This window comes from Cebus imitator, unplaced genomic scaffold, assembly GCF_001604975.1.
Source record: "Cebus imitator isolate Cc_AM_T3 unplaced genomic scaffold, Cebus_imitator-1.0 Scaffold555, whole genome shotgun sequence".
Taxonomy (NCBI): Eukaryota; Metazoa; Chordata; class Mammalia; order Primates; family Cebidae; genus Cebus; species Cebus imitator.
The window spans coordinates 572,128-587,462 of NW_016107870.1; the positions used below are offsets into that span (position 1 = coordinate 572,128).

Consider the following 15,335-nt stretch of genomic DNA (forward strand, 5'->3'; position numbering starts at 1 on the left):
GGAGCACTCCAGACACACTGCCTGACTAGTGTGACCTCACATGGAGCACTCCAGACATAGTGGAGCTGGATGGTTTTCTTCAAACTAGGAATCCCCAGAGGATCAAATTGTTTTGCATCGGCCGGATGTGGTGGCTCACACCTGTAACCCCAGTGCTCTGGGAGACTGAGGTAGGAGGACTGCTTGAGTCCAGGAGTTCAAGACAAGCTTGGGCAACATAGCAAGACCCCATCTCCACAAAATCAAAAAATTAGCCAGGCGTGGTGGCACATGCCTGTAGTCCCAGCTACTCAGGAGCCTGAGGCGGGAGGATTCCTTGAACCCCGGAGGTCAAGGCTGCCATGAGTCATGACTGCACGACTGCACTCCAGCCTGTGCGACAGAGCGAGACTCTGTCTCCAAAAACAGCAAATCATTTCACGTTCCCAGTTTCTCCACTGGCAAAAGACTGTCAAGGTAAGAAATGGTTCTGACCCACAGAAATCTAAGAAAGGAAAAAACATAAAAAATAGAAAATGTAACAAAGAGACAGCCTCAGAACAAAGAACAGCAGAGCTATGGTTGTCACTCTTCCCTCACACCCTAGAAAGCTTTCTGAACGCACCTGGCCAAAGGGCCACCCTGCACCTGCCTCAGAGCTGGTCCTGTCCTGTCCATCGGTGAAAGCTTAAGAGAGGAGGGGAGGTCCCAAGGTTTTAACTCACCAGTCTCTGGATCAAGGGGTGCAATAACCAAGAAGCCCCAGCCACACCCAGACCCAATGTTGCCTGCATGGGGTGAGCTGGGAAGGCCCAGGAAAAGGCAGGAGACGGATGAGTGGAAATGTCATTCTGTGGCCACAGAAATGGTCACAACATTTTATAACTTCCTGCCAAGAGGAAGTCTTAGCCGCAGGCTCGAACCAGAGCCTTGTGATGCTGCTTGAGTCAGTCAGGCAACAGGAGTGAGCAAGAGGTCCGCTTTCCTCTACAACCCTTGGCTCATCAGGCAAAGAAATCTAGGCCTCCAGGTGGAAGTCACAGACCTGGCAAAGCAGAGGAGAGCCACCCAGCCGAGCCTACCTATGCCCCAAACCACCTCCTTCCAGAGACCCCTGTGGCCGAGGCTACCCAGACCAGCAGGCCCTTGCCGTGCTGTCAGCTGACAACAGGGGTTGGTGGGGCCAGCCCAGACCAGTAGAACCACCAATCAACCAACAGAATTAAAGGAGACCATAACTATGTCTTAAGCCACTAAGTTTTGGGTGGTTTCTTAAACAGCAAAAGAAAACTGACACAATCATAAACAGAGCAAGCAAGAGAACTTGGCAATTACTTCCTCTGTACTTCTCACTGTTCTCAAAAGAGTTAACTTAAGCATAAGATGTGAGCAAATTCTTTTAACAACCTAGAAAAAAAGCTCATATTCAGCATTCATAAAGCAAAGCTAACCCACAGGAGCCGCCTTCCATAGTAACCACAGGAAACCAAGGCAGCAAATGGGACACCAGCCTCCAGGGCACTGTACCAGCCACCAGCCGTGCTCCTGTGCCTGTGACTGCCCTGGTCCGTCACTGCCACCAGCTGGCAAGACACCCACAGAGGACAGCTCTAAGCCCACGATTGTGTGTGAAGATAACTGCATGAGAGGGAAAAAGCTTCAGGGAGATTTTTATTACTAACAACATTTTTGTTTTCTTTTTTTTTTTTTTTTTTTTTTGAGATTGAGTCTCACTCTGTCACACAGACTGGAGTGCAGTGGTGCAATCTCAGCTCACTGCAACCTCCAACCCCCTCCCAGAGCAATTCTCCTGCCTCAGTCTCTTTTTTTTTTTTTTTTTTTTTTTTTTTTTTTTTTTTTTTGAGATTGAGTCTCACTCTGTCACACAGACTGGAGTGCAGTGGTGCAATCTCAGCTCACTGCAACCTCCAACCCCCTCCCAGAGCAATTCTCCTGCCTCAGTCTCCCGAGTAGCTGGATTACAGGCACCTGCCACCACACCTGACTAATTTTTGTACTTTTAGTAGAGATGGATTGGCTCTACTAAAGAGCCAGACTGGTCTCGAATTCCTGACCTCAAGTGATCTGCCTGCATCGGCCTCCCAAAGTGCTGGGATTACAGGCGTAAGCCACCGTGCCCAGCTCATTTTTGTTTTTCAATAAAAATGTACTTAACGTTGAAATCTCCACATTTCAAATGGGTAACCCCAGTGTCCCTGATGCTCCTGTGACAGTGCTCATGAGACCTCTCTTGGGTGTGAATCTAGAATGTGGGTGGTCTGGGCAGGAGGGGGAGGGAAGAGTACAGGTTTCCCCTAGGACATGAAAGCCACCCTGCACTTGTCACACTGGGAAAACACCCTCTCCATCACATGGACCTTGGCTTTGGAGACTGGATCCCAGGCGCCACTCAGCTGCTGTAGTGAATTGTGATCCTCTGAGCCCAGCGATGCACCTGCAGGACATCTGGCCCCGTCTCCTTGTTAAGCCAGTTCATGAAAGAGACTTTCCTGAATGACATGCTAAATGGGCTATGCGAGGACTAAATGGGATGGTCTCTGGCTGGGACAGACCCACAATAAAAGCCACTTTGTGGGGAAAGGAATCTTTCTTTTTTTCTTTCTTTTGAGACAGGATCTCACCATGTCACTCAGGCTGGAGTGCAGTGGCATGACCCTGGCTCACTGCAGCCTCAACCTCTGTCAGGCTGGAGCAATCCTCCCACCTCAGCCTCCCATGAAGCTGGGACCACGGGTACATGCCACCACACCCAAGTAATTTTTGTATTCTTTGTAGAGCTGACGTTTTGCTTTGTTGTTCAGGCTGGTCTCAACTCCTGGGCTCAAGCAACCCTCCCACCTCAGCCCCACAAAGTGCTCGGATTACGGGCAGGAGCTACCAGGCCTGGCCAACATAGCAAGAAATTTAAGACTGAATTGAATATTAAAAAAGAGGAAAATTCATCAACATGAAAAGACAAAAATCATTAAGGCCAAACCAGAATGAAAGCCGCACGCACAGTGGGGTCTCATGTTGGGAGCAGGAGGGGCACGCGCAGGGCTCCAGGGCACGACGCCCCACGCTCCCTTTGTGGGGGTTCATTCAGCTGAACATGAGCGCCGGGGTGCTTTTCTACATGTACATGAATTTAATAATAAAAAGGTTTAAGGAGGCCAGGCACGGTGGCTCAAGCCTATAATCCCAGCACTTTGGGAGGCTGAGGCAGGTGGATCACAAGGTCAGCAGATCGTGACTATCCTGGCTTTCATGATTAAACCCCAACTGTACTAAAAACAGAAAAAACTAGCCAGGTGTGGTGGCACCCGCCTGCAGTCCCAGCTACTCAGGAGGCTGAGGCAGTAGAATTACCTGAACCTGGGAGGTGGAGGTTGCAGTGAGCTGAGATCATGCCAGTGCACTCCAGCCTGGGCAACAGAGTAAGACTCCATCTCAAAAAAAGGTTTAAGGAAAGAAAAATTCATATGTTCCTATATAAACAGAACATCTGGAAAGATCTAAGGTGTTGGCAGTAGGAATCTCTGGGTAATGGCAACATGGTTTTTATTTTTGCTTATCAGTACTTTCTTTTTTTCTTTCTAAATCATTCCAGCTATGAAATAATTTTCTACCATATATATTTTGTAATAAAAATAGTTATGTGTAATTTTTTTTTTTTTTTAAGACAGAGTCTTGCTCTGTCTCCAGGCGCCAGCTAGAGTGCAGTGGTGCAATCTCGGCTCACTGCAACCTCCGCCTACCGGGTTCAAGCAATTCTCCTGCATCAGCCTCCAGAGTAGCTGGGACTACAGGTGCGCACCACCACTCCCAGCTAATTTTTGTATTTTTTAGTAGAGAAGGGGTTTCACCATGTTGGCCAGGATGGTTTCGATCTCTTGACCTCGTGATCCGCCCGCCTTGGCCTCCTAAAGTGCTAGGATTATAGGTGTCAGCCACCACGCCCGGTCAGTTATGTGTAATTTTTTAAAAGCTACACAAACTTCCTGATAAAATGGCAAATTAAACACACAAATGCGGGCCGGGCACAGTGGCTCATGCCTATAATCCCAGCACTCTGGGAGGCTGCGGCGGGCAGATCACCTGAGGTCAGGAGTTCGAGACCAGTCTGGTAAACATGGTGAAACCCTGTCTTTACTAAATATGCAAAAATTAGCTGGACGTGGTGGTGCACACATGTAGTCCCTGCTACTTAGGAAGCTGAGGCAGGAGAATTGCTTGAACCCAGGAGGCGGAGGTTGCAGTGAGCTGACATTGCGCACTGCACTCCAGCCTGGGCGACAAAGCAAGACTCCGTCTCAAACAAACAAACAATAAATAAATAAATAAAAAGAGCACCCAGGTGAATGGGCCTCTCATGGAAGTCATCACAATGCAGAGGGAAAAGCTCCCAAGCGTAAACCCAGAAGCCAGGAGCGGGAGGGCACACACAGATGCAATCAGCAGCAAGGCACAGACCGAGAGGCGGAGGCTGGCCATGGGGAGATGACCAATACTCAGTATACCCCCAAACCCCTAAATCTAGAGGCCTGGGCATCAACTACCTCTGCCAGCAGGAATGAGGGACAGGAGATCAACCAAAAGACGTCCCAGCCCACCCATCCAGCCTGGTGCTATCCTTAGCCCCACGTGGCAGAAGATCCTGAGAAGTAGAGGCAGACCCCTGCCTGCAGGACCCTGAGAGCTAGGCAAAGGTATTGTCCTGAACTGTGTCCCCCGTAAAATTCATATGTTGAGGGCCTTACCTGCAATGTGACTGTATTTAAAGATGGGGTCTTCAGGAGATAATTAAAATGAGGTCATACTGGTTGGCCCTAATCCAATAAGACTTTGACCTTCTGGTGGTTTTTGTTGTTTTTTGAGACAGGGTCTCGCTCTGTCACTCTGTCCCTCAGGCTAGAGTGCAGTGGCACAGTCACGGCTCACTGCTGTCTCAAACTCCTGGGCTCAGGTGACCATCATGCTTCAGCCTCCTGAGTAGCTGAGACTACAGGTGCTTGCCACCATGCCCAGCTGGTGGTGCGCTGTGTTTTTTGTAGAGATGGGGTTTTGCCATGTTGCCCAGGCTGGTCCTGAACTGGGCTCAAGCAATCTGTCTGCCTCATCCTCCCACAGTGCTGGGATCACAGGCATGAGCCACCAGGCCTGGCCAACTGTGGCTTTTTTTTTTTTTTTTTTTGAGATGGGGTCTTGCTTTGTTGCCCAGGCTGGAGTGCAGTGGCATGATCTTGGCTCACTGCAACCTCCCCCACCCGGATTTAAACAGTTCTCCCACCTCAGCCTCCCAAGTAGCTGGGATTACAGGTACACGTGCCACCATGCCTGGCTAATTGTTTTGTATTCTCAGTAGAGATGGGGTTTCACCATGTTGGCCAGGCTAGTTTCGAACTCCTTGACCTCAAGTGATCCGCCTGCCACAGCCTCCCGAACTGCTGACAGTACAGGCATGAGCCACCATGCCTGGCCCCGTGACCTTCTAAGAAATTAAACAGAAAGCTCTTTCTCTCTCCCTCCCACTCCATCACAAGGACACAGCAAGAAGTCGGCCATCTGCAACTCAAAGAGTCCTCCCAAAAGCAGAACCTGGCAGACCCTGACCTTGGACTTCCAGCCTTCACAACTGTAAGGAAAAATATCCACTGTTGAGGTCACTCAGTCTATGGCGTTTTGCTATGGCAGCACGAGCAGACTAAGACACATGTTGCCTGGGGACTCAGGCCAGATCAAGAAAAAAGGCCTAAAGATGAGGATACTGAAGGTCCCAACCTGGTGCTGGACCACACCACCACGGACACAGAGTCATGGTGCAGGTGAGGAGACTTGGATAGGGGACTGGACTGGACCTACCCGGAGGCCCCTTCCACCAGGATGCCTGGGTGGGCGACATGAAAGCCAGGCTCAGTGGGGACCACAGCAGCCTCACCCCAGGTCAGGCATGACCCTGGGCTCCTTGCAGCATCCCTAGGGCACCATGAGGAAGCTATGTGGCCCTCTCTGACCAAGGGTCACCACTGCCGCACTGTACTCATTGCAGGCCAACCCAAATCCAAGGGAGGAAGCTTGGGCACTGCCTCTCTGGGCAAGAGTGGGGAGGTCACTATGGAGCATGTGGTGCGGGAGAGGTCAGGAAACACCATGGACACAAGCCTGGGAAGCACTGAAGCTGTGACCCAAGGTGCTGACAAAGGGAAAAGGAGGACGGAGGTATGAACATCCAGCCGGGAGGCCCCACTCAGATGTCTGCATTTCCAGACATGGCCACGAGCTCTGCAGATGAGGCAGAGAGGACTGGGTACGTCACACCAGGAACCCATACAGGTCCGTGTCCTGCTCTGCAGTCGCACCAAGCTCCACCACCCTGACATGCAGGAGGGAGGGTGGTCCAACAGGTCCTGCCGTCCTTCCCTTGCTCCACAGCAAGGAAAGGACGGCAGGAAGGAACTCAGGGTCAGGTCCTCCCGGGTGGCAGCTGCCAGCACACCATCCAGGAAGGCAGGCCTGACCTGCACCGTGCAGGGGTCAACAACAGCCTAAAGTCTTCCTCTCAAAAGCCCTTTGTCAAACAGTGAGAAAGTCAAAAGCTCACACTCAGTGATATGCTAAGGTCAGCGTGAAGATGCCATGCATGAGACACAGCAAAGATGAGACCAACGGGAAGACTGCCTGAGCCCCAGAGCCCCAGAGCCCCAGAGGCCCAGAGTCCCAGAGCCCTCTGAGGAGGAAGAATGAGGATCGTAGCCCAGGGCTGACTGTGCCTTTATCTTACCCCCAGCCGGGGCAGGGGTGACACCAGCTCACAGCAGGAGCAGCTCTGCCACCTCCTCGCAGTTCTACCTGCAGGCGGCAAAACAAAGCTGCAGTTTGGGCAAATGTTAGCTTTTTTGCCAACTAACATTTGATTCGGACACCTGGTACAGAGATGAGAAAGAAAACGCTCACAGTTTCATGAAGAATGTCAAGAAAATCACTGGCTCTTCAACTCCATTTCTGAAAGTCCAGCTCTCTGCCATCCCTACTGCTCCCTCTCACATGAGAAATCATAGCCTTTTAGTACATGGAGCCCATGGCCGTGCGGGTGCCGGGGCAAGGCCTCCCCACAGCTGCAGCTGGGTCTTCTGCTCCCCAGGCCATTTCTGCATTTCTCCGCTCTCTACTTACATACACATTTGAGTCCAGTCTCAGAAGAACTGGAACTAGGAAAATCCTGACACTCGGCCCTTCCCACGTTAATGCCAGTTGCGCCAAAGACAGCCCAACCGGAGCCCCCATCAGCGTCAATGGCACCGAGACTCGTGCTTACCCATGAGGGGCCAAATTGGTCGTCACCAACACGGTCTTCACCCCCTCCACACCACTGCCATCCACCGCAGTGTCCGGAGTTGTCACCACCACCACCTCCTCCATGTGCACGCTCACGTCGGGGGTCGCCATGGCTCAGCAGGAGGAGACGCCCAGGCCAGCAGCGTCAGTCCTCCAGGGTCCCAAGTCCTGGAGGAAGCAAGGCAGGGCACAGGGTCAGAGTCATCTCCACATCTGCACAACACAATACTCACAAAGGCATCTCTAATAATCTCCAAAGACCCACCCTTACATCCCAGACTACTACCTCCTGACAAAAACAGGTGGTAACAGAAGGGTTACTCCAGGCTCTGGTTCTGAGGGCGGTGTAAGTGCACTCCACCCGTCCTTCCCACTGGATGAGCCAAAGCCCTGGAGCAGAAGGCACAGAGTCGCTCCCTCCATGTGGGGCCCACAGCAGGAGGACAGGAGGGGCCTGGAGTTCCGAGCGACTTCCCTGGACGCAGACTCCCGGCTTGCCAGGTCTTCCATCTCTCCTGGCCTGAACTCAAAGCCAGCCCCAATCTGTGAACTGAGTTTCAGGTGCAGAAAGCACTCCAAGAAGTCCTCTCACTGCTGGGGAATGGGAAGGGAAACCCATACAAGACAGAAAAAGAGGAGGGAAATGCCCTGGGTTTTGGGGGCGGGGGGTTTGAGACAGAGTTTCACTCTTGTCACCCAGGCTGGAGCGCGAAGGTGCAATCTCAGCTCACTGCAACCTCTGCCTCCTGGGTTCAAGCAATTCTCCTGCCTCAGCCTCCTGAATAGCTGGGATTACGGGCACCTGCCACCATGCCCAGCTAATTTTTGTATTTTTAGTGGAGACAAGGATTCACCATATTGGCCAGGCTGGTCTTGAACTCCTGACCTCAGACGATCCACCTGCCTTGGCCTCCCAAAGTGTTGGGATTACAGGCGTGAGCCACCACACCCAACCTGCCCTGGGTTTTTAAATTATTATTTTGTCTTTGCTGGCACTGCCCTCAGCAAGCCCAAGCCCCAGCTAAAACCTTGTGATAGTGGGGGTGGCCTGGCAGGCCCAAATAGCTTGGAGAGAAGGGAATCTTCCTCCTGACTACAGGAACGGCGGCCCAGGAGCGTGGGGATTCACCGCTGCTCTCTCACTCTCCATCCTCTACACAGCACAGGGAACACAAAAGCCCCTGGTTTCCAGCCACAGGACAAGGAGCCTGGAGTCAGCATGTGTTGTATGCGCTGAGAGAAGTGGGGAGCAGAGAGGACAGCGCACAGCTGTATATGAGAGCCTGGGTCATCCCAACACAGTCTTTAGGTGGTCCTGACCCTAAAGGGCAAAGGGAAGAGAACTGACCTACAGGACAGACCACTGCCCAGGTCTCAGATGGGCCCCACTGGCACATATGGGGCAGATCCACAGTACACTGGAAAGTCTCTAAACTAAGCCAGGCTAAGAACATGTACACAGGAACAGGGTCCAAAATGTGCAGCCTGAACCAGGTTGATTTCTTGCTATGAAAAAAAAAAAATTCTACATTCTCTGTGAAACTTAAACAAGATCCAAAGTCCATAGCATAATAGTCAAAGCATCCAGAACAATCAAACTGCCTTGCAAAGGGTAGTCTGATTGATCCTCAAAGGAACAAATACGCAAAAGGAGCTGGCTTTGAGATGAACGCGGGATCCACAGGGGCTCTCAGGTGATATCGGACGAGCTCCCAGAGTAAAGCCAAACATTCTCAACCAAGTGGAAAGAAAATCTTGGTATAGAAACAGGAGTTATAACCAAATGGAAATGTGAAAATTAAAAACTACAACAACCAAAAGAAAAACTACAAAGCTGGGATAGTCTCAGCTACTCAGGAGGCTGGGGCTACAGGACCGCTTGAGCCTAGGAGACCAGGGCTGCAGTAAGCCATGATCACGCCACTGCACTCCAGTCTGGGCAACAGAGTGAGACCTGTCTCAAAAAATGAAAGAAAGTAGAATAGAAGTGACCAGGGGCTGGGAGAGGCGTATGGGGAGTTACTCTTTACTGAGCACAGAATTTCTGTTGGGGATGATGACATGTTCTGGAAATGGACAGTGGTGATGGCTGCACAATCACTGTGGGTGTCCTAAATGCTGGTGAATTGCATACTTAAAAATGGTTAAAATGGGGCCAGCCGCGGTGGCTCATGCCTGTAATCACACCACTTGGGGAGGTCGAGGCGGATGGATCAACTCAGGTCAGGGGTTCAAGACCAGCCTGTCCAACATGGTGAAACCCCATCTCTACTAAAAATACAAAAAATTAGCCAGGTGTGGTACTGGATGCCTGTAACCCCAGCTACTCAGGAGCCTGAGACAGCAGAATCACATAAACCTGGAAGGTGGAGGTTGCAGAGGGCTGAAACAGCGCCACTGCACTCCAGACTGGGCAATAAGAGTGAAATTCAGCTAAAAAAAAAAAAAAGGTTAAAATTTTAATTTTTTTTTTTTTAAGAGACAGAGTCTTGCTATGTTGCCCAGGCTGGAGTGTGGAGTACAGTGGCTATTCACAGGCGCGATCCCACTACTGATCAGCACGGTAGTTTTGACCTGCTCCATTTCCGACCTGGGCCAGTTCACCCCTCCTTAGGCAACCTGCGAGTCCCCTGCTCCCAGGAGGTCACCATATTGATGCTGAACTTAGTGCAGGCACCCGATCAGCATAGCGCACTATAGCCTAGAACTCCTAGGTTCAAGCAGTTCTCCCACCTCAGCCTCCTGAGTAGCTGGGACTATCGGCACGCACCACCACGCCCAGCTAAAATGGTAAATTTTATGTTACGCATATTTTACCATAATAAAAAAACTGTAATGCTATTACAACAGAATGACTTATTAGAATTAGATATAGACTAGAAAGTACACACTATAAAAACTTTCTAAAGAAAGACAAGTTTTCATTGCCAGACATAGTGTCTCACACCTGCAATCCCAGCACTTTGGGAGGCCAAGGCAGGAGGACTGATTGAGCTGAGGAGTTTGACACCAGCCTGGGCAACATGGCTACACCCCATGTCTACTAAATAAATAAAGAATAAAAAACAGCCGGGCGCGGTGGCTCACGCATGTAATCCCAGCACTGTGGGAGGCCGAGGCGGGTGGATCACGAGGTCAAGAGATCGAGACCATCCTGGTCAACATGGTGAAACCCCGTCTCTACTAAAACTACAAAAAATTAGCTGGGCATGGTGGCGCGTGCCTATAATCCCAGCTACTCAGGAGGCTGAGACAGGAGAATTGCCTGAACCCAGGAGACGGTGGTTGCGGTGAGCCAAGATCACGCCATTGCACTCCAGCCTGGGTAACAAGAGCGAAACTCCGTCTCAAAACAAAAAAGAAAAGAATAAAAAACAGCCAGGCATGGTAGCGTGCATGCCTGTAGTCACAGCTACTCTAGAGGCTGAGGCAGGAGGTCGCTTGAGCCCAGCAGGTCAAGGCTGCAGTGAGCCACAGGTGTGCCACCACACTCCAGCATGAGCAACAGATCAAGACCCTGTCACACACAAAAAAAAGAAAGAAAATTTTCCAGAGCTTTAAAAATTATAATTGTTAATATAAAAATAACATCACCTGTCCCTAGGACTGTAACAAACAAGTGTATCTAAGGACAGGAATGGGTCCACCCCAACCCGGCACGCTGCAGAGAGTGCTGGCCCTGCCCTCACTCAGGGGACGCATTCGCAGCCCAGCCAGGCCTCTGCAATTACCCCTTCATAACTAACTCACCCAAGCTGAACAACCAAGCACAAACGTGCCTTCAGGACTCAAGGTTCTTGCTAAATCACACACAACCTACATTATCCAGCATGTGAGCATTTTTCTTAATGTCTGCTAGGGAGAGGAAGTTTGCAGGAGAAGAAAAGGTCTTCAGTCCACCCTAGCTTCCTTTCCTCCATTCCACAGACTGCCTTTTGTCTTGGTATGCACTGGACCAGTGGGCTCTACTGCTTCCTAACTGGGCATGGGTCTCCACACAACTCCAAGGTAAAGGGCCACAGGCAAGATAAAGGGGAGAAAAGAAAGGGCTATGACTTCCAGGGCCACCAATTGCAAATGGCAGCCAGTCTCTGAACTAACCCTTGACCAGAGATCCAAGGAACCAAGAAACGGAGGTGGTCTGAACGGAAAAGATGGTGGTTCAGCACCGTGAGAGAAAGACGCATTCTCAAGAAAAGGAAGCAAAAAGAAACCATGGGGAGCTGGGCACCACCTGCGGCCAAGACCCTGCAGGCATTCTGGTGCCAGCCTGGCCTGGGAGAGCAGCGAGGGCAACCCACAGTGAGTGTGAGGAGGGCTGTGGTAGGTCAGTATAAGAAAAGAAAGCACCCAGGCCGGGCGCGGTGGCTCAAGCCTGTAATCCCAGCACTGTGGGAGGCCGAGGCGGGTGGATCACAAGGTCAAGAGATCGAGACCATCCTGGTCAACATGGTGAAACCCCGTCTCTACTAAAACTACAAAAAATTAGCTGGGCATGGTGGCGCGTGCCTGTAATCCCAGCAACTCAGGAGGCTGGGGCAGGAGAATTGCCTGAACCCGGGAGGCGGAGGTTGCGGTGAGCCAAGATCGCGCCATTGCACTCCAGCCTGGGTAACAAGAGCGAAACTCCGTCTCAAAAAAAAAAGAAAAGAAAGCACCCAGAGCCAAGAAAGCACCAGTTAGGACTGCACACTCACGCTACTCAGAGAACGTATCTAAACATAAGCACTAAAGACTAGGGGCTAGGGACAAGAAAATCTTCCCTGTTTCCTGTTTCAGGAGGGTATGGAAAATGAGTGATGGAAGGAAAACGTATTTTTTAAATGAGGAAAAAAAGGTTTTAAAAAGTTGGAACACGAGCTGTTTACTGTCACTCTAATTTAAATGGTGGCCATCTAGCAGGACACAGCGCCTAAGGGGGGAAGGGGGGGCACAGGTGGTAGGAAGGGGGTTCACAGGCGGGGGGGAAGGGGCACACAGGCAGGGGGGAGGGGGCGCACAGGCAGGGGGGAAGGGGGCGCACAGGTGGGGGGGGAAGGGGACACACAGGGGCACCCCTCCAGCTGCTGGCAAGCACACTTCCCATTAGGGCATGGGGGTCTCCAAAGACTGTCTTCAGATGCTTTTCAGCCAGAAAAGTTACAATGATGAATTCATTTACGTTGACAGACTTCCTTCGTATGTCTAAAACACAATGTTTTTTTCGCTACCATAATTTTGGTGTTGTAGACTTAAGCTTCAAAATAAAGAACTTTAAACAAACATGAATAAAAAGCCACTTTAAAATTCACTTAGGCCAGGTGCAGTGGCTCACGCCTGTAATCCTAGCACCTTAGGAGGCCGAGGTGAGTGGATCACTAAGGTCAGGAGTTTGAGACCAGCCTGGTGAAACCTCACCTCTACTAAAAATGCAAAAATTAGCCAGGAACGGTGGTGTGCCCCATAATCCCAGCTACTCAGGAGGCTGAAGTGGGAGAACGGCTTGAACTGGGAGGCAGAGGCTGCAGTGAGCCAAGGTCACACTACTACACTCCAGCCTGGGAGACAGAGCAAGACCCTGTCTCCAAAAAAAAATTAAAAATCAAAAAATTTGGCCAGGCACGGTGGCTCACGTCTGTAATTCCAGCACTTCGGAAGGCTGAGGTCAAGGGTTCCAGACCAGCCTGGCCAACATGGTGAAACCCCGATTCTACTAAAAATTTTAAAAAATAAAAATAAAAAAAATAGCCAGGCATGGTGGCAGGTGCCTGTAATCCCACCTACTTGGGAGGCAGAGGCAGGAGAATCTCTTGAACCCCAGAGGTGGAGGCTGCAGCAAGCCGAGATCACAACACTGCACTCCAGCCTGGGTGACAGAGCAAGACTCTGTCTCAACCATAATAATAACTAATTTAAAAATTTAAAACTTCAGTGGGGCGTGGTGGTTCATGCCTGTAATCGCAGCACTTTGGGAGGCTGAGGCAGGCAGATCACAAGGTCAGGGGTTGGACACCAGCCTGACCAATATGGTGAAACCCGGTCTCTACTTAAAAATACAAAAAAAAATTAGCCGGGTGTGATGGTGTGCACCTGTAATCCCAGCTACTTGGGAGGCTGAGGCAGGAGAATCACCTGAACCTGGGAGGCAGAGGTTGAAGTGAGCCAAGAGTGCACCACTGCACTCCAGCCTGGGCGACAGAGCAAGACTCGGTCTTAAAAAAAATAAAATATAAAAAATAGGCCTGGCACGGTGGCTCACCCCTGTAATCCCTGCACTTTAGGAGGCCGAGGCGGGCGGATTACAAGGTCAAGAGATCGAGACCATCCTGGCCAACATGATGAATCCCTGTCTCTACTAAAAAATACAAAAATTAGCCGGGCGTGGTGGCGTACGCCTGCAGTCCCAGCTACTTGGGAGGCTGAGGCAGGAGCACTGCTTGAACCCGGGAGGTGGAGGTTGCAGTGAGCCGACCTCCAGCCACTGCACTCCAGCCTGGTGCCTGGCGACAAAGCAAGACTCTGTCTCAAAAAAAAAATAAATAAATATAAAAATAAAAAATAAATAATTCACTTAAAATACTACTGATTCCCATGTTGACTTCTTAGGTTTAAGTCTCACTGAGGAGCCGCTACTTGGATAAGGTGAGCTCAGCAGGGGCAAATAAAGTCACTTCAACCAAAAGCTGCAAAGAGGCAGCAGCCACACTGCAGCCAGGGTCCTCAGCAGAGCTTCGGGGCTTTGCAGGCATCACACATGTAAATGCACAAAACCGAATTCCAGCCTCTCCAACGGCAACTATACTAAAGTTCAAAACAATACATACACAAGTTACCTCTCAGAAAACAGTTCAAGTCTCTGATACAATGATTTTTAGACACAGAAGCAGCACTACAGAGCATCTCACCCCACTGCCTTCCCAAGGGCGGGCAGCCCCTCCTCTCTCCACAGCCTCTTCTCCTTTTTGAGATGGAGTCTCGCCCTGTCGCCCAGGCTGGAGTGCAATGGCGAAACCTTGGCTCACTGCAACCTCCGCCTCCTGGGTTGCAGCAATTCTCCTGCCTCAGCCTCCCAAGTAGCTGGGACTACAGGCGCCCGCCACGACACCCAGCTAATTTTTTGTATTTTTAGTAGAGACGGGGTTTCACCATGTTGGTCTGACCTTGGGATCCGCCCGCCTCAGCCTCCCAAAGTGCTGGGACTGCAGGTGTGAGCCACCGCAATCGGCCAAGAAAACATTTTAAAACTAGTATTCTTGACGGCCCGGGTCAAGACTGACGTAATGGAAACTGTTGCAGTTGAAGTGTCAGCAAAGAAAGAGAACTTTGGCTCAACAGAAAAGTCAGTCTGCTGCATGAATTCTACAGTAACCAAATAACCAAATACAGAACAGGTCACCACGGACGACCAGCGGGGTGCGTACCACCAGGGGTCTACACAGACCCAGGTCCCGTCTGTGGGGCGGTCCCCGGGGGTCGGGTCCCTGGGGGTCGCGTCCCTGTGGGTGGGGACCCTGTGGGGCGGTCCCTGTGGGTGGGGTCCCTGTGGGGCAGTCCCTGTGGGTGGGGACCCTGTGGGTGGGGTCCCTGTGGGTCACGTCTCTGCCGGGTGGTCCCTAACGGGTCGGGTCCCTGTGGGGCGGTCCCTGTGGGTCGGGTCCCTGGGGGTCGGGTCTCTGTGGGGCGGTCCTTGTGGGTGGGGTCCCTGTGGGTCGGGTCCCTGTGGGGCGGTCCCTGTGGGTCGGGTCCCTGGGAGTCGGGTCCCTGTGGGGCGGTCCCTGTGGGTGGGGTCCCTGGGGGTCGGGTCCCTGTGGGTCGGGTCCCTGGGGGCGGTCCCTGGGGGGTCGGGTCCCTGTGGGTGGGGTCCTTGTGGGTCGGGTCCCTGTGGGTCACGTCTCTGCCGGGTGGTCCCTACGGGTCGGGTCCCTGTGGGGCGGGTCCCTGTGGGGCGGGTCCCTGTGGGGCGGTCCCTGGGGGTCGGGTCCCTGTGGGTGGGGTCCCTGTGGGTGGGGTCCCTGTGGGGCGGTCCCTGGGGGTCGGGTCCC

At 51.7% G+C, this 15,335-nt stretch overlaps 1 protein-coding gene across 1 annotated transcript in view; it reads right to left on the reverse strand.

The window, feature by feature from the left end:
* Nucleotides 1-15,335, reverse strand: part of GMEB2 (glucocorticoid modulatory element binding protein 2) — a 45,121-nt gene that overhangs the window by 27,784 nt on the left and 2,002 nt on the right. Inside the window, exon 2 of the mRNA XM_017515662.2 lies at nucleotides 7,295-7,482. Within this exon, the coding sequence (XP_017371151.1) occupies nucleotides 7,295-7,425 (131 nt within the window). The 5' untranslated portion in view covers nucleotides 7,426-7,482. The remainder of the gene's footprint in view (nucleotides 1-7,294; nucleotides 7,483-15,335) is intronic.